This window comes from Hypomesus nipponensis, chromosome 10 (genome assembly GCF_054491055.1).
Source record: "Hypomesus nipponensis isolate SF chromosome 10, ASM5449105v1, whole genome shotgun sequence".
NCBI classification, from domain to species: Eukaryota; Metazoa; Chordata; class Actinopteri; order Osmeriformes; family Osmeridae; genus Hypomesus; species Hypomesus nipponensis.
The window spans coordinates 5,504,737-5,532,241 of NC_140370.1; the positions used below are offsets into that span (position 1 = coordinate 5,504,737).

The window sequence follows — 27,505 nt, forward strand, 5'->3', positions numbered from 1 at the left end:
GCTAGTCTTTCTGATGTTTGTGTGTATAATTTTCCATCTCATCGCCTATTGATGAAATTACCAATTGTCTTGCATTTCTTTTCAACATTGGCACAAAATAATGCACTTATTACAATAAATGTCACAGTTTATTCATATAGCAGATGATTTTATCATTACAAATTATGTAATATATTTAGTTTTATATATGTTAGTATTATCAACAAGTAGCTCTATGTTAGCCATATTGTTAACACGCATGCAGTTAGTAAAATCTGTTAAAGAAAATATTTTTTTATACAAAAGGTGGTTAAAATCTCTGGTCACAAACACAAATCATCCTGTCACAGTTAGATGCCTTCATAGTCCATTCATCTAGGTGTTCTCGGGTATATCAGACAGAATGCATGTTACAAAGCTTCACGTTTCCTCATGCTTTGCTTTTTTTGCAGTTCTTGAGTGCGTCTTCGAGTGCAGCCAGTGCCAGGTCAGCATTGGTCTTCTGGCAGTTGTATCCCATCAGGCCCACACGTATCACCTGCAGGGAACACAAAATGTATCCTAAACTACACTCTCTTCTGACAGTGTAACCAACAAACAGATTCACGTGACATGGTGACCTATCAGGGATTTTATCCTGCTTTCATTCACAGATATAGGGGACCAGACTACTCACCAACCCGATAGAGGGCCCAAGCCCCCCCGTCATCTCCATCTGGTGGTGTTTCATAATGTAGGTCAGCATCTCCTTCCAGTTGTAGCCATCAGGGATGGCAAAGGTGGTGACAGAGGGAAGTCTCAGATCCTGGAGAGGCCATTGCAAACAAACAGACGACCAAAAAGATTAGATGTATCGTGCATTGCTTGTGGGCCTGTAATATATAACAACGTACACATCAGCTATAAGGTCTCACTTTGTCCTTGATGAAGAGCTTGAGTCCCAGATCTTCCAGACCTTTATAGAGGTGCGCTGCCACCTCCTTGTGGTGCCTCCATGACTCCTCCAGCCCCTAGGGGGAGACAGAGATCAAATACTGAGGTTGCTGCTCCTCCTGTCCCTGAGGTTTGCATTTGCATGTATTTTGTCAATCTTACAGTTTCTGCAAGAATTGCAAGACTTTCCCTCAGGGCAAAGAACCCAGACACTGGTCCTGTATGGTGGTATCTAAAACAAAGGTTTAACAGCCATAAGTCATTGGCACAGATAAAACAGATGTGGCTATATTTACATGTAACTTTTGCGTATACTTACATTCTGGCAGGTTGTCCATCACAGCCCCAGTAGTTAGACAAGTGGGTCATGTCAAAAAGGTAGGACACGGGTTTTGTTTTCCTGTTAAACATCTTGTGGCTGCAGAAGGGTATCAAGAGTTTTAAAAAGGGTATTATTTGTGAGTCTTCACCAAAGAAACACACGCATGCACACACACACACACACACACACACACAAACACACACACAAATAGCCATGCTCACCATGCTCTCTCATTAAAGGAGATTGGTGCTGTACCAGGAGGAGCATTTAAGGCCTTCTGTGAGCCAGTGTACAGGATGTCAATATCTAGAGAAACATGAGAATGAAAACATATATGAAAACAGATCTCTCACATGAAAACTAATCTCACACAAATACAAAAATGAAATGATCTAACAACTAAAATGATCTTTACGGCCTTACTCTGTTTATCCATGAAGATTGGTGCTGCCCCAAGAGATGCAACTGTGTCCACCAGAAATAGACAGTTGTGTCTGAAAGGACAAAGAAAAGAAAAGTAAGGAAGAGAGCCGGCCTGATTTGTGATAGGGACTGACAGATGGAAATCAAAGTATCCTACTTGCGGCACAAGTCACCAATGCCATCTATTGGGTGGCAAAGTCCAGCGGAGGACTCTCCATGTGTGAGGAAGAACAGAACAGGCTTGTGTTTGGCCATGGCCTGCAGACAGGAGATGGGCACTCAGAAAAACTCATGCTCTGACACATAATGGAATACTATGTGTATTGTTAAAAAGAATTCGTCTGTGAAGGTCACCCTAACTTGGTAGGCAATATGTACGTTTACAAATTACCTGTTCGATTTCTTCATTTGTGAAATATCCACCTGGTGGTTTCACCATTGTGTGAACCTTTGCACCTGAAATAGATAAGGTTGTAGAACTGATATTTGGACACGAAAACATTTAATCAAATTCCAGCCTCTGGGAAACTTCTACGGTAAATGTCCGGCTAAACCTTAAGTAGCATGTACTCACCAATTCTTTCAGCGATTTCAGCCACGCGTTCTCCCCAAATTCCGTTTACTGCCACCAGGACACTTTCTCCGGGCTCAACCGTATTGAACACTGCGCACTCCATCGCCGCGTGCCCGGAGCCACTCATGGATATTGTCATGTTGTTCTCTGTCTGGAAGGCGTACTGGATCCCCTTCTTGATATCATTCATGATCTATATTACCCGCGAAAAGTGTATAATTGAATACAATTATATGTTGCGTTTGAGAACGTGTTCCTGGCTTCACTTGCGCACCCCATTACGCATTAGAGTTGCGATAGTATAGCCTACATGTATTCTGTTGTCAAAAGTATTAACTACCACCTTAGATATTGGATGAGCTAGGTGGATATGCAAGGCAAAAATTACCCATGCTTGTTAAAATATTTAAGTCGGATCGAACATGGATGATTAAAGATGGCAAATACTATACCTCATACATTTCTGGGTGCAAATGGCCAATAATCGGCCTGCCCCCTGCAGCTAACACGCGTGGAGGCACGTTGGACGGTCCTGGTCCAAACAAATAGCGGAAAGGTGCCTCGAGTGGTCGGAGCATGCAAGCCGGTGGTGGAATTGACACTGAAGACATGCAGCGGTCCAGGCGCAGCATCATAAGCGTGTTTTTTGTGGGTAGTGAGCTTTCCAGAGCCGCTTGTTGCGCAAGGAGCGCGGCTCTACGAAACACAGTCCGCTGCATCATCCTTAACTCCTCACTCCGGTTTAGTTGTCTAAAGTGTCTTTCTAGGACCGACTGAATAATTGTGTTTGGCTTTGGGTTTTGCTGAAGATTTAAAGAAACAGGTCTTTGACCTATTGGGCATGGATCTGTGTGCGTCACTTTGGGTTTGCAACAACAGCCTAACGCATTGGTCGAGAATGTCTGATCTGCATTTTGTATTGTCAACTACAACAGCATCAGGTTAGAAAAATGTGATACTTTTTAAACTATATTGGTCAATGAGTAATGAGAGCTTGTAGTTCTGACCATGTTCATGGTGAGGAATTCAACTCAATTTCTTTTGATTGCACTTTATCAGATGTAGTGGCTAGATTTATTATGCTGATGTCACCAAATAAAATTTCTAACGAAACAATACAATTATCTGGCCTTTATTTGGGCACACTGTATATTTGATATATTATGTTTGAGAAAAGTACCTTTTTAATAATAAAAGAGGTTCATTATGTAAACTAAGACTTGGGACCGGGCTTTAAAGGAACTTGGAGCACTTGCACAGGTCGGAAATAACGTTGCCTCGAACCAGTTCAGTTCAGTTAAAAGTTGTTTGTGAACGTGCTCTGTTGATCTTTCCCTCCCCAGATACTGTCCTTATTCAGGATTTTTGAGAGGTGTCTACCGATTTAAAGACAGGAGATTGGCTGACCAGAGTACAGACAAATAGAGACACAGATACACTCACTGTCACGTGCAGACATACATTCACTTACATATCACTCATTTACATTGTTACTGAACATGTTTGTGTGCCTGCACACCAAATATATTTTCTTAAAAATTGCGGTAAACCCAATTTGATTAGAGTGAATACCGTTTAAATCAGTCAGATGGCTGAGCGGTTAGGGAATCGGACTAGTAATCTGAAGGTTGCCAGATCGATTCCTGGCCGTACCTAATTACATTGTGTCCTTGGGCAAGGCACTTCACCCTACTTGCCTCGGGGGTAATGTCCCTGTACTTACTGTAAGTCGCTCTGGATAGGAGCATCTACTAAATGTAAATCTTAAAACAAACCCTTATTGTACATTAATATTTCAGTTGTAAAACCCAAAATACTGTACAGTTAAACGGTGAGATAACAGCACAGGAACTTTCAGTTTTTTAGTAAGTTCAGTCGCTCTCTTCCCTGCTTTGGGAACCCTAGTTGTGAGAAACGTTATGAGAGTACAGTATGGGGCCACAGAGGGGTCATTTAAAACCTGCTCCTTTTCTCACAGTGCTCAACTGTCAGTAAAGTGCTTGGTGCACATTTCATATTCTCTCACGATTTTGACAAGGCAAAGTTCTACATCTTAGTATGGAATGCTCCTGAAAAGGTATTTACCATGGTTATCTTTGATATTGCATAATTGCATATTGTCAAATCTGTGTTGCCTAGTAAGAGTCTGTGCTTGGGGAGAGTTTGATAAAACAGAAACAGGATCAATCATGATGTTACATTTGTTAAATAACACGTGACCCCTGTGGAAGTGTAGGTCTGGCTGTCTTGAGGCCGGTGGGTCTGGTTAAGCTGTCATCGTATCACAACAGGACCTTGAACGATCTGTGCTGAACATCTCTTCATGTCCCACGTGGTCAATAATTACACTGGCTGGTAAATAAATGAAACTCCACTGTTTACCTCTCTGTGGCCTTTGCACCACTGACGTACTCAAAATGCTTAATGGGGGGGGGGGGGGGGGTGCAAGAAAGAAAGATAGATACTGAGAAATTTGGCAATTGGAAGGCAAGAGAAAAACTGTAATAGGAAGTCAAACATGGCATGGTCCTGCTCGTGTCAGGACATCTGTTCTAAAAGTATGATGCAACAGCCTTTGGGAACATCCAAAAAGTGACATGTAATATTTGTCAGGTTGACTGTCTGATGGTCCTTTTAACAGCTCACTCGCTTCTGTGTACAATTGTACAGCGTGTCCCCTTAACAGAGGCTCGTGATGTGCAGCTGGGGATCCTGTCCAGCAGATGGGGGTCTCACACTGAGCATGCTCACACTGAGCATGCTCCACCATCGGAGGCTCACAGAGGGCAACATATGTGGATAACCAAAAACTGTTTTGAGCAATTGTAAAAGCAACCAAGTGACCAATCTACCATTAAATTAAAGCTTATTACGCAACCAATTGTAATAGCAATATCTAATCAATACTATCTACATTCAGTGTCAAGTCAATAAATAAATAAAATATGTTGTTTACGCTTGACACCGAGACTACATTTTGAGACACAATGACCTGCATTGTTTCCACACAACTCGACTCTTCAATTTGAATGACAATGGTTTGATTCTCTGGAGGAATGTCTTAGTAGGCATGAACTGACTCTGGATACAAACACCAACCCCTATATAGGTCAGAGAAAAACAACTGTATACATCCGTAATCTATCTTTGCTTGTTATAATGAGGCCCATCCTTAGGTACCAATCTGTCCTCTGCTTTCCCTCACTTCTCTCTATTATGTCTATCAACTCCCCCCCCCCTCCACACACACACACAACCAACACACACACGCAAAAAAGTGTGCACAGACACACTTCCTCTTTCTTCACAGTACCACAGTACCACCTTCAATCTCTCCCTCCCCTCCCTCAGGGTCCCCTCCTATCTCTCTACATCTCCCTCCTCCCCTCTTTACCTCTCCCTGTCTTTCTCTCCGTGCTGCATCATTTCTGCCTCTCCCACTCTGATGATGCGGATGCTGATGTCATCACTGCCTCCCAGCATCCTAGGCTCTGCCTCCTCAGCCATTTTGCTCTAGACTGTGGGGCGTTCTCACAGCGCAGCTCCTGCATCCATAAATCCATCTCTCTCCCCATCTGCCCCCCCCCCCCTCCTCCTCCTCCTGTTCCCTCTCGTTCCAGCACAGCACAGCCTGACGGACTGACGCACCACTGTGTACCAGGCCGTGCTCGCCCACCCAACCCTACACTGACTAGGGTAGCTCTCTCTCTATTGCATTGGGTGGATTTTCCATGAATGGATACGCTAAGGGAGGCTGTTAGCTGATCAAGGAGAGGAACAAAAAAAACAGAGGGCAGAGGAAGACGGAGGAACCCACTGCGGTCATCGAGGAAGTGGTGGTGGTTAGGTAAGAAGAGCTATCCTTTTCTAAGATGTGCTGTTCTATGGCGCAGACACACCAGGGGAGGTGCTCCTTGGGTTTATGTCTTGAGGGGGTATATGGATGGCCATCTTGTGGCCCTTCTTTATTTCAGGGTGGTAAACAAGGATCTCAACAGGATACTGCGACATGCCCATGAATTTGGGTTTGTAATCCATGTAAACCAGTCATTAGGCTATAGAGTCATAGCTACATTATTTATAATTGCCGTTGTGATAGCCAATGTAGTCTACGAATAGTAGGCCTACTGATTGTCATTTTTTATCTGGACAAACTAATTGTACCTGTCAAGAAGAGAACATCAATAAATAAGTACTACGACTTCAGTGACGGATAGACCAGCCTACAGTTGATGAAATTGAGAGGGCCTATATCACCGATAGCGCAGTGTTTTTGAGGTGCGGCAGCGCAAAATGGAGGTGACAATATTTACATTGCGCTGGTAGGTTCCCAATGTAAATATAAACTAGTCTTCCATATTAATATGCAGTTCTGTTATTCATATAAATTGTGCCATTAAACATTTGTGACCCATATTAATTTGTCTGGATATTGTGGCTGATAAGATATAACAAAAAAATCGCGTGAATGAATGGTCAGGGAAGAATCGCGTAGACGGGTTGTTGCCGTTATTGCAACAGTGATTTGATGAAAACGCAGGAAAAATTCTGTTGACGCCTCGATGCAGGTCATCAGTAAATATTCTAAATACAAGTAATCTGTATTTACGCATGACAAGTGCGTTCGAGCAGATAGAATCCGAATATTAACTGCAGCTCTATAACGGGAAGGGATAAACAAGGGATGCTACCCAGTGTCCAAGATATCATTCGATGTCACCCAAGCTTATACGTACTAAGCAGCCATTTTAGGCAGTTTTTAAAATCAGGATTCTCATATTGTTGGCTTTAACACGCTACAATGTTATTTTTCTTTTTGATTATGATTTACATGTTTGATGATGTGTTTGGTTAATCGCTTGATGCATCAGACAGACTGTAGTACCGCAGTAGCCCAAAAGGAGCGTAACAATTCGTATAAAACGCTATAGTGATTTGGTTATATTTAGCGTCTAAAGCAGTCCTCTTCACACCATGAAGGCTATTTCGCAGTGTCGAGAATAGGAGATAGAAGTCCTCCTACCTTTTTTTAGGCAAGTTGCCTATATGAGTTGATGGAAGTGGCAAGCTATTCAAAACCTTTTAACTTAATCTGACATTTAGTGACACCATTATCTTTTCAAATCACACTTTTCCATCTCTATCCACAGGTGTCAGGTCTGCCTGGCGACAAGCCCACCCTCCTGACAGGTCTGTCCCCGGCGAGGTTTAACTCCCCACTCACAGGCAGCATGGCGGGAGCCTCGGTAAAGGTGGCGGTGAGGGTCCGACCCTTTAATTCTCGAGAAACTGGGAAGGACAGCAAGTGCATCATACAGATGTCAGGGAACACTACAAGTGAGTATCATGACAGGATAGTCTTTTCTCTTTAAGTTGAACTGGTAAAGCCGACCCAAGCCTCAGTTTTGGCCTCAAATTCTAATAGTTTATTTGTTGCCTGACAAAAGTCAAAGCGTTGTACCACAGCATCACTTCTAATCACTGGTTATTGGGTCCCTGAATGAATATGAATCAATACCTAATAGTTCTCTCTTGTCTTTGTTTGAGTTTAATGAGCAGTAAAAACATGGGGAGTGTTGTCTTCCCACTTCTTTTTCCAAAACATTTCCAGTCTGCTAACCTGAAGCACCAATGTCAACATAAATAATGCATGCTGTTAAATATTTAACTATAGTGTCTGATTGTATAAGGCATAGATGTACGTTTAATAATAAGGTTTTGGCCGGTGATCATTCTAGGATCTGTATCTACTGTATCCATGTAAGCTATTACTTATTTTATTAATGAAGGCTTTTGACACTTATTGTTGTCTGTTTCTTCCACCGTATTGCATATTGGCAGTATTGACATGGATGTTTATATCCATCCAGTTGGTCTTCTCATCAGCCTGGTGCATGTGTGAGGGAGTCAGAATGCTGACTCTGCATGGGCCAGGCTGAAGGTGAGGCTACATGGTAGTGGGCAGCGGGGCGTGTGGCATGGTGGCTTGGGCTAAAACAATGGATTCAGTCAGTCCATGGCCAGGCTTGTCTGTGTGTGGAGGATGTAGTGACCTCACTAGCGCTCATCTCTCATCACGCGAGCCACAGGGTGCAAAAGGCCTCCTTGTTGATGTGTGGGCTGACACACACAGTCAGCTGATGTGCCGTTGGGTGTGTAAATATGCGTGTGTGTGTGTCTGCAGTGCACCCATTTGTATGTTTTGCACTCTCTGCTGCTCTGTGGCCGGCGGCGCTTTAATGACCTCATTCCCACAGTCTTTAGTAAGCCACAGATTAAGGCCTGGGTATACTTTAATCTTTTATCGGACAACATCAAAATACAACAAGGTCCCTAATTCTATCTCCCCATACCATACCCTGCCGCCTCCTTCCACTGGGTCACTGTGTGTCATACAATGTCTTTCTCAGTAGAGTAGACTGCTGTTTCTCCTCGCTAGATAATAACATGTAGACTGTGGCTCTGGCAGGCTTCAGTGTAGAACCAGGTCGAAGAGCTTCACTGTATCACTTATTCTGGACACAGCTGCAGCCTCTGGTGTTCAGGTGCCTCGGTGCTCCACTACACACAGCTTATAAAGGACTGCTCCGTTTCCTTCTAGTGCCTGGCCTTGTTTTAGATTTCACCAGCTCCACAGTTCCCCTCAAATGATGAGACTGCTGCTTCACATTACTAATCTCTACAGCCAGCCAATGAGCCTCTCCAGTCTGCCACAACACACAGCAGAGAGAGAAATCATAAAAAAATGTTCCTCGATAATTCTCTTATTTACTGCACAAAATGTCAAAAATCATCATCTTAATGTGTTTATTTATTTGTGGATTTGTTAGATGTTTTTTACTTGTTATACTGCCCATAAACAGTAAAGAAACACCATAAAGTGGCATATGGTCACAATTAATAGCAATCGTTAGCCACATGGAAATACCTTACTTGGTGAATATTGTTAGCTTTGATATGACATTTCTAACCTCAGTTATTTGCTGTGTCCTTTTAGCAATCATAAACCCCAAGCAACCAAAAGAGAACAAAAGTTTCAACTTTGATTACTCCTACTGGTCACACACAACGGTGAGTTTCAGATTATGCATAAACTAGACACATATACAGTGTTAAACACTCTCCAAAAGACGTTTAAAGTATATAACGATTTTAGTGAAATTAAAGATCTCAAAACACAATTCCTAATTCTTGACATGCTTGTCTGTCTGTCTGTCTGTCTGTCTGTCTGTCTGTGTGTCTGTCTGTCTGCTTGTGTGTGTGTTTTACCATGTTCCTGCCTGTGTGTGTGTATGCCTGTGTGTGCCTGTGTGTGTGTGCGTGTGCCTGTGTGTGTGTGTGTGTGTGCCTGTGTGTGTGCCTGTGTGTGTGTGCCTGTGTGTGTGTGCTGCCCTCTGACCCTCTACAGCCGGAGGACATCAACTTTGCGTCCCAGCAGCAGGTTTACAAGGACATCGGGGAGGAGATGCTGCTGCATGCCTTTGAGGGCTACAACGTCTGCATCTTCGCCTACGGCCAGACTGGAGCAGGGAAGAGCTACACCATGATGGGCCGGCAGGAGAAGGACCAGGAGGGGATCATCCCTCTGGTACTTTAACACTGATAATACTTTGACTTTTGAGTCAAGGAGACCCAATCCATCGATTCATTTTCACTGTGAGTTTGTTGCAAAGAATGTGTGTTCTCTTTCTCTTGCAGATGTGTGAGGATCTCTTCACCAAGTTTAATGACAGCAATACTGACAACAGCACATCCTACTCGGTGGAGGTGAGTGTTCCCACTTGCAATCTCTAGGGGATTGAGACCTTTAATAATGCATTGATTTCAATTTTAACTTTAAACTGAAGTTAATGCAAATTTTATGCTTATACAACATGAATCACCTGAGGTTTTTTCTCTATATTGGTTCAGAAAATATCAAAGAAGCATTTTGATCTGACTGCCAACAGCCAAAAAGAGCATTATTGTTATATTATTATCATTAGCACGATTATTAACGAATCAGCATGACATCAATATTAAAGATATCATTGACATTGATATGTAGTGACAAGGATATCCTAAACGTGTTGTGACCTGGTGTCCTCTTGCCCCTCCCCAGGTGAGCTACATGGAGATCTACTGTGAGCGTGTGCGGGACCTGCTCAACCCCAAGAACAAAGGGAACCTGCGTGTGCGAGAGCACCCCCTGATGGGGCCCTACGTGGAGGACCTGTCCAAGCTGGCCGTCACCTCCTACAACGACATTCAGGACCTCATGGACTCTGGCAACAAGGCCAGGTAACGGGAGAGAGAATGAATGAATAAATAAATCATTGACTGAACTTACAAACAAAAGATTAAACAAACAAACGAAACAACGAACAAGTGCCTGACAGAGAATTTAGGTACAGTAAGGCTGTAGCCATGGAGTCCACATTAGGGAGGGACAAATTATATTTTTTAATGATCATTTTGGACGGCGTGCGTGGTTGCCTGTCGGATGTGTCCCTCCCAATATGTGTTATGATTACAGCCTTGAGGTACAGACTAGTCGACGCAGGCAGGACTGAGCCGATCGACGGATGGTTGCACGATGGATGAATGGCCATCCTAAGTCTCTCCCTTCTCTCTCCAGGACGGTGGCAGCCACCAACATGAACGAGACCAGCAGCCGTTCTCACGCTGTCTTCAACATCATCTTCACACAGAGGAAACACGACATGGATAGTGAGAACACCACAGAAAAGGTGCAGGCCAATAAAAACTCGAAACTTACAGTGTCATACGTGTGTGTAGAAATACGAACATTCCCCAGTATTTGCGTTATTTTCTGCACCCTGTGATGCATGATGATTGTTATCGTAACAGGTCAGCAAAATCAGCCTGGTGGATTTGGCAGGGAGTGAGAGGGCTGATTCAACAGGAGCCAAAGGGACCAGGCTGAAGGTGAGAGGATGACCAGATCAGGGAAGGTTTTTTTTTACAACTTCACAAGACCCCGGTTGGAGTTCAGAGGTTGTTCTCATCTTCTGTTGTACGAACCTAACTTTCCAAATTGACCAATGCCCTCAATCTTCCTTTTCAGGAGGGAGCAAATATCAACAAGTCCCTGACCACGCTGGGAAAAGTCATCTCTGCTTTAGCCGAAGTGGTGAGAACCTTCCTAATTTCTACCGTTTTGGATGAATTGACCAGCTGTCAACTGGTAAAAGATTCTAACTTCAGCTGTGTTACATATTTTAAATTCTGTCCTATTTTTTCTTTTTTCAGGACTCGGCACCCAATAAGGTACATTATTTAATATATTTTTCATACGTATTTCAACATGTGGTTTTGGTTTGAAGAAAGCAACAGTGCTTTCCTCACGAGGTAACCTTTGTGACATTGCGAACAGAACAAGAAAAAGAAGAAAGTGGAGAACCATATCCCTTACAGAGACTCGGTTCTAACCTGGCTACTGAGGGAAAACCTAGGTATGTGCTCTCTCAACTTCCTCTTCATAGGGAATCACTGAAGAGTTTCCTCTTGGAATGACTTGATCCTATCTTATCAGCTCACATTTCCGCTTCCCATTACAACTGTTCTAACATTCTTCTATAGGAGGGAACTCTCGCACAGCCATGGTCGCAGCCCTGAGCCCAGCTGACATCAACTATGACGAGACCCTGAGCACCCTCAGGTAAACTTTGGATAAAAGATGCTAGGTGAATGACTGTAAACATAAAAGTATGCCAAAAGGGAGATATTTTAGGAACCACAAAATATCACAAAGATTCGAAAGTTTATGGTGAACATGGAGCGAGAAGCAAAAGATTCTCGAGCGTAGGTCTGATGTTCCAACGTCTCCCTGCATGGCCCTGGATCCGCCCAGGTATGCTGACCGTGCAAAGCAGATCCGCTGTAACGCCGTCATCAACGAGGACCCCAACAACCGTCTGGTGCGTGAGCTGAAGGAGGAAGTGTCTCGCCTCAAGGACCTCCTCTACTCCCAGGGGCTGGGAGACATCATAGAGAGTGAGTGCCTACACGCAGGGAGAGCCAACACACACTCTTGTGCACACACACTCACACACACACTCAGACACACACACCTTCACATGCTCCAAAGTGTGTGCTCCGCACACAGACGTACCACGCACAAAAGAAAGAGAATCTACGCAGGTACGTGCGTGAGCATATCTCACACACCTTTCTCTTTCCTCTCTTCTCTCAGCATATCCGGGTCCTGGTCCTGTGATAACTGGTTTGAAATGTGTGTATAAATCTGACAGCCCTGTCCTTTGCAGCTAACAGAATGAAGCTTAACACAATTCCACAGTAGAGTCCTAATTCCCCATAGTGAGTTTTAGTCTCCAGAGGTCCATATGATCATAAAAGGTTTACATTGAGCTAGCTTGCGCAGTTGACAGTGAAGGGATGCTATTATCCTTCCTCAAAGGTTAATGTCTTTGTTTTTCTGTTAAGAACTATTTGAACGAGCAACGTTTTTTTGGGAGATTATATATTGGTTGTTTCTGTACTAATTACAGACATTTATATACTGTATAAGAAAGAAGCTAGCTTGTGTTTATGACATCATTGGGAGTTGTCATCTCAGTGTGTTTTGTCAAGACTATTCTAATCAAAGTAACAAGTTACAAGCCAAAATAGGAGACATGGCTTCGAATAAGTCTCTTTCATCTGCCAGTACTTTATAATATCACGACCAGATGAAGTGAACGAGAATGACTCAACTTCCCATAGTCTGATTCTACTGTGGAGGAGCTGTGCGTCTGACTCTTCATGGGGTGTCTGGCATGGACTCTGCTATACTGCTTCCTAGGCCTGTTGCCTAGCATCCCTTCGTTAAGTCCCTCCCCTTTAGTTCTCACAGCTTTGGATGATGCTGCTAGTCGGCCTCAGGCCCAAAAGACAGACCACTGTTGATTGGCTTGAGAGTAATGTGCTGGATTTGCTACCAGCCACACATAACATTGCTTTCATGAGCTGGTCATAATGGATGTACATTGCATTTGAATGTCTGACTAACCGAAAGTCTTCATGGCTCTGCGTGTCCCATCAGTTTGAGTTGCTCTTTTTGCTCTGTCTGCTAAGGCTTTGGTAAGCATCTTCCTGCTTCTACGATCCATTTTTTGAGCTTTCTCTTCTTCTTTTTTTGTACTCCCTGTGTTCCCTCTTCTCCTTATATCCGTCTCTCTGCGTTTTTCTCTCCACCCCCAATGTCTCTCCTCACTTCCCTGCCGTCTGCCCCCCCCCCCTTTTCTCTCTCTCCCACACATGCCTCTCTCTCTGGCAGACTTGTGCGATTACAAGAACTTTGTCAATAATCGCCAGGCTGTCAATCAAAGGGGTGATCTCTCCACAGTGAACCATGCCATGACGGGGATGAGTCCCTCCCCCTCTCTCTCCGCCCTGTCCAGCCGCGCAGCCTCCATCAGCAACCTGCACGACCGCATCTTCAGCCCGGCCAGCGAGGAGGCCATCGAGAGGCTCAAGGTAGGAGAGGAGGGGCGAAGAGAGAGCGGGATGGAAGAGAGGGATGGGGGAGGGGGTGTAAGTCTGTCAGGTGATCAGTTTGTTGGTCAGTCTGTCAGTCAGTCAGTAAGTCAGTCCGTGTTCGTCTCGAACAAATCTTCATAATAAATGAGATGATTTAAGATCCACGGCCACCATTAAACATAACCACCGTTCCCACTAACCTCCAGGAAACAGAGAAGATTATTGCTGAGCTCAATGAGACCTGGGAAGAGAAGCTGCGCAGGACTGAAGCTATCCGCATGGAGAGGTTGGTGTTGGTGTTGGTGTCAATGGTCCCTTCCATTTCAGTCTCAAAAAGGACTTGGTACAGTCCGAGATACAGTATACAGAGGAAGATCCGAGACAAGGGCAGAACTAGTAGCTCTAACAGTCTCTAACCGACCTATTATCCCGAACAGGCTGGTATCTCTAAGAGGCCTCGTATCTAACAGTGTCTGTGTGCTCTGTGTAGGGAAGCTCTGCTGGCCGAAATGGGCGTGGCCATGCGGGAGGACGGAGGCACAGTCGGTGTCTTCTCCCCGAAGAAGGTCAGGCCCCTCAAAAGCGCTTCCCTTAGCCACCCTCGTGACAGTTCAACATTTGACCAAACGGACACGGGTGATATCTGGATTTCATTTCAAGCAGAGTCTTCTTTGTTTCAGACCCCCCACCTGGTGAACCTGAACGAGGATCCTCTGATGTCAGAGTGTCTGTTGTATTACATCAAAGATGGCATCACCAAGTAAGACCTGGCCTCCGAAAAAATATATGTGATGCATCACAGTGCCTCAAATCGGCTAATACAAATTGGTATGGCCAAAGGTATAGCCTTTAGCCATGTAGCATAGGCGATGTAACAGTCATACAGTGGTAAAAGGCTTGATCTCTCTCTCTCATGCTTCGTCATGACGTCATCTTCGGTTTTTCCAGGGTTGGCCGAGAGGACGCCAGCAGTCGTCAGGACATCGTACTCAGCGGCCATTTCATCAAGGATGAGCACTGCACATTCACCAGCACCATAGGGCCAGGGGGGAAGGTAAGCCCTGGGGGAAAGTGATAACACACATCCAGCAACTGGTCTCCCTTCCCATGTGCCTGGCGTTTCTGCCCACTTATCTGTGGTCTGAATAGACAAGGATCGGTACAATCTGCCGAGTGACCTGGTGTTTGACTTCCTGATTCTCGGTGTGCACCAATAGGAATCGTCACCTTGGAGCCCTGTGAGGGGTCAGAGACATACGTCAACGGGAAAAGGGTGACCACGCCCACCGTCCTACGATCAGGTCCGTCCCCTGACACTCCCTTCAAGGAAAAAAACACGAAACGCGTGTTATATGTCACGTTATAAATAACCCCTTGACCTGACCTATGCCCCCCTCCCCCCTCCCTCCCTCTGGCTCTCCAGGGACCCGCATCATCATGGGTAAGAGTCACGTGTTCCGCTTCACCGACCCGGAGCAGGCGCGCCAGGAGCGGGAGAGGACCCCCTGCGCAGAGACCCCTGTGGAGCCCGTGGACTGGGCCTTCGCCCAGAGAGAGCTGCTGGAGAAGCAGGGCATCGACATGAAGCAGGAGATGGAGCAGAGGTACACGCTTGGACACTGCACTGTACATGCTCTCAAGCTCAGTGAGAGGCGCACTGGAGATGAAATCGTCTGGTGATATTGTCAAGATCGTCTGAAAAGGTTCACAGTGGAGCGGATATTTTAATGTGTATTCCCCGTGCAGGCTACAAGAGCTGGAGGATCAATACCGCAGAGAGAGGGAGGAAGCCAGCAACCTGCTGGAACAGCAGAGACTGGTGAGAGAGGCCGCCATGTTAGACACTCACAGGAAGCACGTGAAAGCACATGAGGTTGTAGATCTGTAGCAAATAGCAGACGTGTATTGGGTTGGTGTTCGACAAACCATGTCGTGATGTACAACTGTCTACATGGGGGGTTCATCCCAGGACTATGAGAGTAAACTAGAGGCCCTTCAGAAGCAAGTAGATTCCCGCTACCTCGAGTCTCCAGAGGAGGAAGAGGAACCTGAAGAGGAAGGTGAGCCCGTCTTTCCCAGTAAGCCATTTTAAATTACGCACTACCTTTCAGAAAATACACAAAGGTGATTGAGACTGTCAGACAGTGGATCGGTGGCACGGGAATATGCAAAATGAATAGTGCCAACGACAGAACAGCATTGAGCAGCGACCCCCTTATTCCACAGTGCCCTGGACCACGCGAGAGACAGAGCTGGCCCTGTGGGCGTTCCGTAAGTGGCGTTTCTATCAGTTCACCTCCCTGAGGGACCTGCTCTGGGGCAACGCCATCTTCCTCAAGGAAGCCAACGCCATCAGTGTGGAGCTCAAGAAGAAGGTCAGCTGCCCCTGATTGTCTTGTAGGCTAATAGGTTGTTAAATGAACTTTTCTTTTGATTATATTCAATAATTATTCAGTATTACTGCATTTAGACAGTATAATATAGACTCTATGGACATTTTTAGGGCTGTACTAAAAACCTAAGGACCGTGTGCAGTACCTAAAAATGACCTAGCACATGGAGTCAAATTGGATTTGTCGTAGCAGAAATGTCTCGGGGGGGGGGGGGAAATCAATGATTCTCATGTTTGACACCATGAAAACACCACATTTGGCTCAGCAGAAATGCAATTTGTGTCGAACGCAGTAGACATGTCCAGGCCAGGCCTGTCGCTAACACACTTAGTACCTGCAGGTGCAGTAGACATGTCCAGGCCAGGCCTGCCGCTAACACACTTAGTACCTGCAGGTGCAGTAGACATGTCCAGGCCAGGCCTGTCGCTAACACACTTAGTACCTGCAGGTGCAGTAGACATGTCCAGGCCAGGCCTGTCACTAACACACTTAGTACCTGCAGGTGCAGTAGACATGTCCAGGCCAGGCCCGTCGCTAACACACTTAGTACCTGCAGGTGCAGTAGACATGTCCAGGCCAGGCCTGTCGCTAACACACTTAGTACCTGCAGGTGCAGTAGACATGTCCAGGCCAGGCCTGTCGCTAACACACTTAGTACCTGCAGGTGCAGTAGACATGTCCAGGCCAGGCCTGTCGCTAACACACTTAGTACCTGCAGGTGCAGTAGACATGTCCAGGCCAGGCCTGTCGCTAACACACTTAATACCTGCAGGTGCAGTTCCAGTTCGTGCTGCTGACGGACACGCTGTACTCGCCGCTGCCCCCGGACCTCCTGCCCCCCAGCGTGGCCAAGGAGAGGGAGAGGCGCTCCTTCCCCCGCACCATCGTAGCTGTGGAGGTCCAGGATCAGAAGAACGGGGCCACACACTACTGGACCCTGGAGAAACTCAGGTAGGTCTGCCTGCGTCTGGATGACCACGTTGAATTCATGTGGTTAATTGGCCCAATCAGTGGAAGTACTTTACCATCACACCATGAAAGTGCTTTGGCTAGGCGTGCTGCACTTTTCAGATATACTCAAGATATTTGAGCTTTATTTAACACTGAGCCCAGTGAAGTTGTTAGTTTGTAAAAACAGCAGTTAAGCAGTACGAACCAGTAACCCAGTGGCACCTTTCGTACATGAAGTAAGGTTTCTAATGACAATTAGCTGTTTCCTGTGGCTCTGTAGGCTTCTCTCATCTCTCTCTCTGAAGCTTCCTGTCATCACCGTGTGTTATGGTGCGTTACTGCCCCCTGCAGGCAGAGGCTGGACCTGATGAGGGAGATGTACGACCGAGCAGCCGAGGTCCCCAGCAGTGCGGTGGACGAATGTGACCACGCCCTGACCGGAGGAGACCCCTTCTACGACCGCTTCCCATGGTTCCGTCTGGTGGGCAGGTAAGGCCCGGGCCCTCCTTCCAAGCACCGCTCAAAGTAAAAAGAAACTCGAGACTAGAACTAAGTCTTTTTCAGCACAGTACATATCAACGAACAGGACTCTGACCCTGCCCGTTCTCTTATCCACCAGGGCGTTTGTGTACCTGAGCAACCTGTTGTACCCTGTCCCCCTGGTGCACCGCGTAGCCATCGTCAGCGAGAAGGGAGAGGTGAAGGGCTTCCTTCGCGTGGCGGTGCAGGCCATCTCAGGTACTGCAGGTCTGGGTGGATGTAGACGTGTGCTGTGGTGAGGTGGATGAGGCGTTCTCCATGTTGTTGCATGAAGGGGCATTGAACGTGGAACCCCTCCTCTCTCCTCAGCTGACGAGGAGGCACCAGACTATGGCTCAGGGGTGAGGCAGTCTGGCACTGCTAAGATCTCCTTTGAAGACCAGCAGTTTGAGAAGGTACCAGAGTGGAACTGTTTGGAACTGTGTTACAGTTAAATGAAAACACTGAAATAACCATTCGATTGAATACAAATTGTAGAAAACTGTAGAGATTCCAATATGTGTAAAGGATTCAAAAATGTGGTTAATTGCACTGGGATATGATGGATCTGTTGCACAAAATGGAGGTTTTTCCACGCAGCTCATGCCAGTGTGTTGAGGTGTGGTGTATTTCCTGCTCAGTTTCAGACAGAGTCATGTCCAGGTGTTATGTCCCACTCCAACACCTCCCAGGAGGAGCTGCGCATCGTGGAGGGGGAGGGCCAGACCTCCGAGATAGGAGTGTCTGCTGATGAGGTCAACAACAACACGTGTGCAGGTAAGGAACAAGCCCTGGTCTACGTCCCATGTACAGTACTTGGATGGAGAGAGATCTATGTTATCTGACCTATGGGTGTGTGGGTTTGTGGGTGTGGTCCAGCCACTCCGGAGCCCCCCAGCAGCCCTCTGAAGGGGGTCTTGGGCCCTGGTCTGGACCTGCCCCTGGAGCTGTGCCAGGAGAAGGCTCTGTCCCACCTGAGGATCGGCAGCACCTTCACCTTCAGGGTCACCGTGCTGCAGGCGTCCAGCATCTCCGCCGAGTACGCAGACATCTTCTGTCAGTTCAAGTGAGTCCACACGGCCTATTCCTTCTTACTCTTACCTTTATTTCAACTTTAGCTTGAAAGATATTGAAAGGCAGTGTTTTCGTGTCTCGTAGAGTCACTGTCATTGTTATGGTTTGGCTTTCCTGCAGCTTCATCCACCGTCATGACGAGGCGTTCTCCACTGAACCCCTGAAGAACACAGGCCGAGGACCTCCACTCGGCTTCTATCATGTCCAGAATGTAAGCACTTCATGCAGTGGAACAAAAACTGCAACATTTGTGGCCTTTTTTGATCACTGTTCCACTGCAGAAGTTTGACTACCACACCAGAAGTTTGACTACCACACCAGAAGTTTGACTACCATACCAGAAGTTTGACTACCATGCCTTATGATATTGTTTGTTTTGTCGCCGTGTCAGATCACAGTGGAAGTCACCAAGTCGTTCGTGGAGTACATCAAGACTCAACCTATTGTCTTTGAGGTGTTTGGACACTACCAGAAACAACCTTTCCCGCCCCTCTGCAAAGATCTCATCAGGTTAGGAGACCCAAACCTTCCTTATCAACCTTAATCATGCCCGAGAATCTCCTTGTTTCTAAGCTTTCATTTGTCACGACCCATGGGACTGTATCAAGTTGAACACAGGTTTATTCTTTCAGTCCCCTTCGACCTTCAAGGAGGCAGTTCCCCAGGGTCATGCCCTTGTCCAAACCAGGTGAGCGTTTCTTCATGAGAGCATCCCGGGCTGTTTCCTGCCCTTAGTGCCGGCTAGGCCCTGACACTGTTGTCCCTGCTCCTCTGTCCTAGTGCCGGCCACCAAGCTGAACACCCTGACTCGCTCCACTGCCGGACCGTGTCACTCCAAATATGACCTCATGGCCTTCTTCGAGATCTGTGAGCTGGAGGCCAACGGAGAGTGAGTTACTACTACTGCTAACACCTCCCTTTATACGTTACCCCTCAAACCTCTTTCTCCTGAAAAAACTATTTCCAGGTGACCAAAGAGAAAAATAAATATCCTATCAGTGGTTTTTCCCTGCTCTTTCCGTGCGCCCACTAATTTTTTTGTGAGGGATCCAAGATGTCTCCTGATATCAGGGACATATTGCAGCTGGTGGTGTGGTCAGTGAGATGAGTGTGTCTGTGCTTCTCTACAGCTACATCCCTGCTGTGGTGGACCACCGAGGAGGAATGCCCTGCCACGGAACCTTCCTGCTCCACCAGGTCAGCCCCGCCCACCCACCTGGAGCTCTGACATGTGACACAGCACAAATGTCACCTCCCGCGTGATGTTCACTTCCTGTTTGGTGGTGTCCTCTCCACAGGGAATCCAAAGGAGGATCACGGTTACCATAGCGCACGAAACAGGAAATGATGTAGAGTGGAAGGAGGTTAAGGAGCTGGTGGTCGGTGAGTGTGGAGGAGGACCGGGGTTGGGAGCTACCTGTGCATTAAATACTGTTCCTCTATGTGAGCTTTCGTCATCCAAACATGATGTCACCATAACAACGGTTGTTTACCCTGTGACAGGACGGATCCGCAACACCCCAGAGGCAGACGAGACCATCATCGATCCCAACATCCTGTCTCTCAACATCCTGTCTGCTGGCTATATCTGGCCCTCGCACGACGACAAGTACGTTGCCTCTCTCTCTCTCTCTCTCTCTCTCTCTCTCTCTCTCTCTCTCTCTCTCTCTCTCTCTCTCTCTCTCTCTCTCTCTGTGTCTCTCTCTGTCTCTCTCTGTCTCTCTCTGTCTCTCTCTCTCTCTGTCTCTCTCTCTCTCTCTCTCTCTCTCTCTCTCTCTCTCTCTCCCTCCGTCTCCTCCACAGCTCCATTCAATGAGGAGTCGTGGATTCCTTCTTTCACATTTGCGATAAATAGTGTGACTTATCCAGCTTTTCGCTTAGTCAATGTAGGGTATCCACTCCTCTCTCCACCCCTCCCTCACCCCTTCCATAATGATGTCCTCTATTCTCTCGCCTTTTTAACTCATAACCTCTTGCTTCTCTCTCTTTATGCTTTGCCTGTGACAGTGTTTCCCTGGGAGATGACCATAGGTATAATACTGCCCTTATTTCTATAGCTCCAACTACTTCTGTCAGCTCTTTTCACTGTTTTCACAACTGCTTTCTTTCTCCTTTACACACGCCCACACCTAGACAGGCACATGGTAACTGTTTCTCCACTCTCACCCGCAGGACGTTCTACCGATTTGAGGCCGCGTGGGACAGCTCCATGCACAACTCCCTCCTCCTGAACCGCGTGACTCCCTACGGAGAGAAGATCTACATCACCCTCTCGGCATACCTGGAGGTAAACACGCGCCGCCAGGGGCCTGGGCACCATCGCTGCAGGTCTCTCGTAAGACCGTCGCAGCTTGCACCAACGTCATTGTGCCAAGGTCACGGTGTTGGGGGTTGTGAAGGGTTGTCAGAATGAGGCTCTCACACTTGGGAGCTGTTCTGCTCTCTTGCAGATGGAGAACTGTACTCAGCCCACGGTGATCACCAAGGACTTCTGCATGGTGTTCTACTCACGGGACGCCAAGCTGCCCGCCTCCCGCTCCATCAGGAACCTGTTCAGCACGGGCTGCCTGAGGCCCTCCGAGAGGTAGCCTCAGCTGTGGAGCCCCGACCACAGCTCACCCGCTGGTCGGGCACACGCTACGCCTGACCAGCCCCTGTAGTGGCTAGGCTCTGCGTAAACACATCAGCTCCATCTCTCAACGACACCAGCCCGACCCGAATGAAATGTTTGACTTGCCCTCTTCTCCTCTCCTCAGTAACCGTGTGACTGGAGTGTATGAAGTCAGTCTCTGCCACGTGGCTGACAACGGAAGTCCAGGTGAGAGCTGCCGTTCGGCGATTCAAACCTGCGTTGGGGTTGAGCTAAGACAGGGAACATGCGTCGAGGCTGTGTTCAACTCGCCCTGTGTCCTCCCTGTCCCCCCCCCCAGGAATGCAGCGGCGACGCAGGCGCGTGCTGGACACCTCGGTGGCGTACGTCCGCGGAGAGGAGAACCTTGCGGGCTGGAGGCCGCGCAGCGACAGCCTCATCCTGGACCACCAGTGGGAGCTGGAGAAGCTCAGCTTACTGCAGGAGGTAAGGGGTCCGATTGGTGGGTCCGCTTTGGAGACAGGCTGGTTCCAATCACGTTTTGATACTAATTAGTGGCAAAGAAGAGGTGCCAGCATTATATTTGGGGTGTCTCATCCATTCTTTGTGTGTGTGTTTGCTCAGGTTGAGAAGACCAGACACTACCTGCTCCTGAGGGAGAAACTGGAGGCCACCTTGCAGGCCGGACAGGACGTGTTGTGTAAGAGCAGTGACATCAGCGACTTTGCCAAGAGCCCTGTCCTCAGCCACAGCCCTGGGGGCATTCCCCCCTGGAGAGCCCCAGCCAGAGGCAGAGAGAGCTGGCTGCCAAGGTGACTACCAGTCCCTGGATCCTCCTAGGCCCAACACAGACGCCTCGCGATTGTACTTATCCTTGTATGGGATGGATTTGAGATTTTCACCTGATTGACTTGTTTGTTCTCCCCCCCCCACCTCTCCTCCTGTGCCAGTGTCTGCGGCTGCTCATGCACACCTTCAACAGGGAGTACAGCCAGGTGAGCAGCAGTGCCAGTGAGAGCAAGGTGAGCCCCAGCCCAGCCCCTTATGAATGCCCCCTCTAACTCACTTCCACTCACCCTGTCCCGCCTCACAAAACCCCCCACCCCGGACCCCCGTAGGCCAAAGCCCATTTTATATTCATCGCAATTCGGCTCCCCTTCATTCAGTCATTCCTTTCATTTCTCCTGGCCGAGGATCATCTGTCATCGTCATGTTTGCCCCCTCCCTCCCCCCATCCCCTCCCCTACCAACATGGCCCCTCCCCTACCAACATGGCCCCTCCCCTACCAACATAGCCCCTCCCCTACCAACATGGCCCCTCATCAGCCACACCTTTGTGTTATCCCTAGGAACTCATACTGGGATTCACCTCGTCACCCTACTCTGCTCATCTTGCCCACCTCCCTCTTCTTTTGTTGCCCTTCCTGCCTTCTTACCCGCCCCCCCCCCCCTCCAGCCCCTCCACCCCTCTAGCCCCCCTCCCTACTCCCCCAGAGTATGGCAGGCTTCTCTTTTTCTAACATTACTACGGCATGTTCGATTGGTGAACGAAAGCAAGGGGCGCTCTGTTACCTTCGTGTTTATTGCTGTTGTCTGGTTGTTGTTAGCGTTCTACTTTGCCATTCCTCAAAATGAGATGCCTAAGAACCACCGACTTACAGAAAATGTTCTCAATGTATGTGCGTGTTTGTGTTTGCTTATGTGTTGACGTGTGTTTCTGTGTGTCTGTTTTTGTTTGTTCTTGTGTCTCCGTGAATCTGTTTGTGTTTCTACGCCTGCACGTGCGTTTGTTTTGTATGTTATTGCATGTCTTTGTGTGTGGGTGTGTGTCTGTGTGTGTATCTGTGCGTGTGTGTGCGTGTGCTTTTCAGCTGTCTGAGATGTCAGCGTCGCTGATGAGGGAATCCTCCTCCTCCGGACTGAGCACGCTCACTCCATCCTCTACTTGTCCCTCATTGGTCGAAGGACACTATGACATCAGGTTGGTGTTAGTTCCCCCTCCCCCCCCCCCCCCCCCAAATAGTCCCGTTCATCCAAATCATAACCTAGAAGTCTGTGAGGCCATTAGACAGTCAGGTCCAAAGGGTTGCGAGCGTTATGAAGATGGTGAGAGTGGTTGTGTGTGGTGTGCAGACACACGGAGCCCGGCTCAGGAGCCTCCACCCCAGACCTGGACCCCTACAGCCCCGTGGACAGGAAGAGGGCCTCCCGCGGCTGCACCTTCGTCCCCGACATCCAGGAGATCCGCGTCAGGTCAGAGCCCTCCCTCAACCCACCACGCACTGCATCACGATGGAACATGAGTCTGGGATCAGTAGGAAAATACCCAGAAATGTACTGCTGCTTATGAAATATGATGTATACATATGTATATATATATATATATATATATATATATATATATATATATTTGCAGCACATACAGCATATCTGCAGCACAAATACACAAGACAACACGCCTTGAAGATAGTATTTGTGTACAGAATCCGGGGTGCCCAACACTTCTGCACAGTACTGTATGTATATTTGACCTTTGACCTGTCCCTGTGTCATGCGGGCTGTAGTCCCATCGTGTCTAAGAAGGGCTACCTGCACTTCCTGGAGCCGCACACCAGCGGCTGGGTGAAGCGCTACGTGGTGGTGCGCCGGCCCTACGTGTACCTGTACCGCAGCGAGAGGGACAGCGTGGAGAGGGCTGTCATCAACCTGTCCTCCGCCCAGGTGGAATACAGCGAGGACAAGCAGACCCTGCTTCGGGTAATACTCACCGGGACTACTTTGTCACACCGTAACTACACCTTACAATCGATCATACAGCACTGCAAATGTGTTTTGGAATGGTGGGATTCGGGCTGTTTAAGAGGTTTTTGTGTTTGGCTTGGATATGGTATTGAATGATGAGGTGAGGATGATTTCAGGGTGGATGTTTGATAGGATTGATATCGTTGTTTGTCAGTGTGTGGGTTGTGATGCTTCTTTGTGCCTTAGACTCCAAACACCTTTACCGTGTGCACCGAGCATCGTGGGATACTCCTCCAAGCCAGCAACGACAAGGAGATGCATGATTGGCTGTACGCTTTTAACCCTCTGTTGGCTGGAACCATCAGGTGAGGTCACCCTGGTATACAATATCTCCCTGCCCTCATCACCTTGGCAGATCATTGATCTGTTTCCACAAACTCAAACCGCTAACCGACCTTCTCCTCCCCTCCTCAAGGTCTAAGCTCTCCAGAAGAAAGTCGGGCCCGAGGATGTGAGGAGTGCACACCCTTGTTGGAAAAGAACAAACAAACACAATCTAAAGGCTTAACTGACCCCAATGACCCTCTAATGTATATAGGTCCCCTACTCTGTCCTCCGCACCCATCCTAGCTCCCCCCCACCCTGAACCCCTCTGCAACCCCCCCGGTAGCCACCTCAGAACCTGCACGGTGTGTCCTGACCCCTCATGCTGTCTCTCCAGTGCCCCAATCCAACTAAGACCCATAGGTTCTCATGTAAGACTAACCCAGGACTGGCCCACCCGGTAGGGCTTACCTCTGCTAGGTGTTAGGCCTGGTCGTGATGGTCCTCTGTTATGTGCATGTAGAATTGACAGTTCCCTAGACCAGCGGCCATTGTCAGAAGATAGGTAAAGAAGATAGGTAAACGGCAAGACCTTCTCGATAGCAGACTAGTCTGACTTGTTGCCATTTCCAATGTCATACATCCCTTTGACCTGTATATGATGCCCAGTCCCTAAACGGTTCATGTATTTCTTATTAACGCTGTAGTCACATGATAAAGATAGTGGTGACATGGTATATCCCTTTTATAGCCCTCATAAGACATATCTGTGTGTGTTTAGTGCAGGAAACATAGCAGTGCTTATCAAGCTCATTCTTATCTGAGCAGCGTATCCACATTACTGTACCTCTAGAATGGTTGGGTTCTACAGCCTGTGTTTGATGTTGCATCAGTTTCATATTGGAGGTTTGGGACAGCATATGGTGGAGGTTTGGGTCCATGTAAAAAGAGATTCCTGGGTTTTGGTGACAGGTCTGTATCAGGACATAGAGACCTTAGAGGGCGATGGGGGAGCTGTTTAGCTTCCATATTTACATGTTGCTCACTGTGCTGACTTGTCATGTAACACACACTGCCTAACTTACCAGTGAATTGTGCCCTTGACTTGTTTCCGCCTTGTGTAGTTTTGTACAAATATAATTTGTATCTATACACAATTGAATTCATTTTTGTTTGTAATGTATTTAAGTTGAATCACTGACCAGTTTTGTCGCATGGCACTTTATTATCTTGAGTTGATGTCTCGTTCATTTACTCGGTTGTTCTAACCAAAGCGTTTTAGTCTGAGACCGAAAATGCTCTCTCATATCAGCGTGACATAGATTGTAATCCCCTCAATGCCCACCACGTCCACTCCTCTCTTCTGACCCCGAATGTCTGCTTTGTTAGTTCAGTATGCTGGTAGGAAGCACCCAGAGCAGCTCCAGTGAAGGTAGGCTGGAAGAAGGTCTGTTGATGACTTTGTGAAATAGCATTGGACCTATATGCTGGTGACAGGGAGAAGGAAGAAGTGTGAAAGTGCATTTAGATGCTCCAGGTAGTGCCTCTCTCTCTTCTCTGGGGTCTGTCCTCCAGACATACGATCAACCTCTGACACACCCTTCCTAGTGCTACTACTGCTATGTATAGGACATTTTATTCACTGTACTATGAACCTGTTTATAATTGATACAGCGTATCCATATTATCCTTCAGGCTGATTACTATCCGTATAGACTAATACCATACATATAGGACGTGTAGTACAGCTAATCGTTGTGTGAAGTTGCATATAAACATTCCTTGCTTTGCTTTTTTTTTACGGCCTGGTGCTTGTATCTGAACCTACACAGTATAAACCTCCTGATATTATATGAGATCCCATCTATGTGTATTTGGGAAGTGGTTTAATGTTTCTGAATCCATACTCTTACCAAGGTGACCACTACCCTGTCTAAAGTGTGCTGTATGAGCGATAGACATGTTGAAAACATCCTTGCTAGCAGTTTGCACAAAGGCAATTTACAAACACTATCCGAGGTACTAACAAGGCATCAAAGTCTGGTGGTTCTGTGTGAATACCATGTTGCCAGATGATACTGTGAACTTGTGTCCAAGACGTGGCCAGACAACCACAGGTTTGAGTCGTGATTTTTTGTCCTTGTTGATACTGCGATGGTCAATATTTGGTTCAATATACAGTTGTGGGTCTCAGTGTGCCTCAGGCCAGCCAACCTGTTGAGCATTCTCAGTTCCCCATGACCGAAGGACATGATGTCACTCAACACAGTTCATGGTCTTGATTTAGCAATATGGAAGGACTCGTGACATGTTTTTATCATAGTGTGGTGCAGTTTAGTGGTAATGTATCCCAACAACAAACACATATTTCCAGTCAGTTTCTGGTCACCTTGGTTTATATTGTATGACTTTTTATGTGCACTGGTAGTTGTTATGTTGTGTGCTAGAACAATGAAAAAATACATAGCTTTATTTATGAATTCCTGTTGCTGTTCAAAGACGGATATGATATGTTGGACTATTTACCAAATTATAAAGAAGCACGAGTTCTCATTTTGATCAAATATCATGATTCTTAAGCTGAAGCTTGTATAGAAAGATGAGAAAGGATTTTTCAAATCCTTTGAAAGAGAGATGTCTTGTTTGAAAGTATGCTTTCATCACTTCACCATCTAAAACATTTACTGTACAGTTGACCAATGACTTTGTCTGCTTTTTATTCCAAACATTAGGATATCTGGCTTTACATCATTTAAAAGGAAATCACATCACAAGTTGAAAAAAAACAATATTTCTGTGAACTGGTTATACCGCGTAAAAGTTTATGGGTAGGTTCTTTTGGATTTTTTATTTTATTTTTTTAAGTGGCATATTATGGGATCTGAGCATGTAGATCCAGCTCCCTCACTACACTCTCTCTCTCTCTCTCTCTCTCTCTCTCTCTCTCTCTCTCTCTCTCTCTCTCTCTCTCTCTGTATCTCTCTCTTTCTCTCTCTGTATGTCTCTCTATCTCTCTCTCTCTCTCTCTCTCTCTCTCTGTATGTCTCTCTATCTCTCTCTCTCTCTCTCTCTCTCTGTATGTCTCTCTCTGTATCTCTCTCTCTCTCTCTCTCTCTCTCTCTCTCTCTCTCTCTTTCTCTCTGTATGTCTCTCTGTATCTCTCTCTCTCTCTCTCTGTATGTCTCTCTCTCTGTATCTCT

The 27,505-nt window shown here is 46.9% G+C and overlaps 2 protein-coding genes and 1 long non-coding RNA gene across 3 annotated transcripts; 2 read left to right on the forward strand and 1 right to left on the reverse strand.

The window, feature by feature from the left end:
* Positions 1–106: 106 nt before the first annotated feature.
* Positions 107–3,018, reverse strand: agxtb (alanine--glyoxylate and serine--pyruvate aminotransferase b). Its single transcript, XM_084707190.1, has 11 exons — positions 2,684–3,018; positions 2,232–2,424; positions 2,049–2,113; positions 1,815–1,915; positions 1,658–1,728; positions 1,456–1,540; positions 1,232–1,330; positions 1,075–1,144; positions 894–989; positions 656–784; positions 107–517 (listed from the first exon to the last, which is right to left on the reverse strand). The coding sequence occupies exons 1-11, from the start codon at positions 2,951–2,953 to the stop codon at positions 410–412; spliced, it is 1,287 nt and encodes a 428-aa protein (XP_084563316.1). The 5' UTR covers positions 2,954–3,018; the 3' UTR covers positions 107–409.
* Positions 2,888–5,193, forward strand: LOC146270972 (uncharacterized). The gene is made up of 3 exons (XR_014767133.1): positions 2,888–3,172; positions 4,468–4,586; positions 4,902–5,193. It is a non-coding gene; the product is annotated as an uncharacterized LOC146270972 (long non-coding RNA).
* Positions 5,194–5,796: 603 nt separating this feature from the next.
* kif1ab (kinesin family member 1Ab) lies at positions 5,797–26,999 on the forward strand. Its single transcript, XM_084706748.1, is given in 49 exon segments — positions 5,797–6,078; positions 7,382–7,568; positions 9,229–9,302; positions 9,640–9,819; positions 9,930–9,998; positions 10,333–10,511; positions 10,849–10,960; positions 11,082–11,159; positions 11,299–11,364; positions 11,484–11,501; positions 11,608–11,686; positions 11,814–11,892; positions 12,085–12,227; positions 12,427–12,465; positions 13,579–13,709; positions 13,919–13,998; positions 14,203–14,278; positions 14,393–14,472; positions 14,661–14,770; positions 14,930–15,013; positions 15,136–15,316; positions 15,459–15,531; positions 15,682–15,772; positions 15,939–16,087; positions 16,878–17,056; positions 17,408–17,545; positions 17,676–17,794; positions 17,906–17,991; positions 18,217–18,352; positions 18,455–18,641; positions 18,770–18,860; positions 19,041–19,159; positions 19,282–19,337; positions 19,430–19,538; positions 19,780–19,846; positions 19,948–20,032; positions 20,153–20,258; positions 20,822–20,936; positions 21,100–21,233; positions 21,406–21,467; positions 21,580–21,725; positions 21,864–21,998; positions 22,001–22,051; positions 22,190–22,261; positions 23,111–23,220; positions 23,373–23,492; positions 23,804–23,996; positions 24,228–24,346; positions 24,457–26,999. Coding segments are annotated over 48 exon segments (5,052 nt in total). The 5' UTR covers positions 5,797–6,078; positions 7,382–7,462; the 3' UTR covers positions 24,497–26,999.
* Positions 27,000–27,505: the final 506 nt, after the last annotated feature.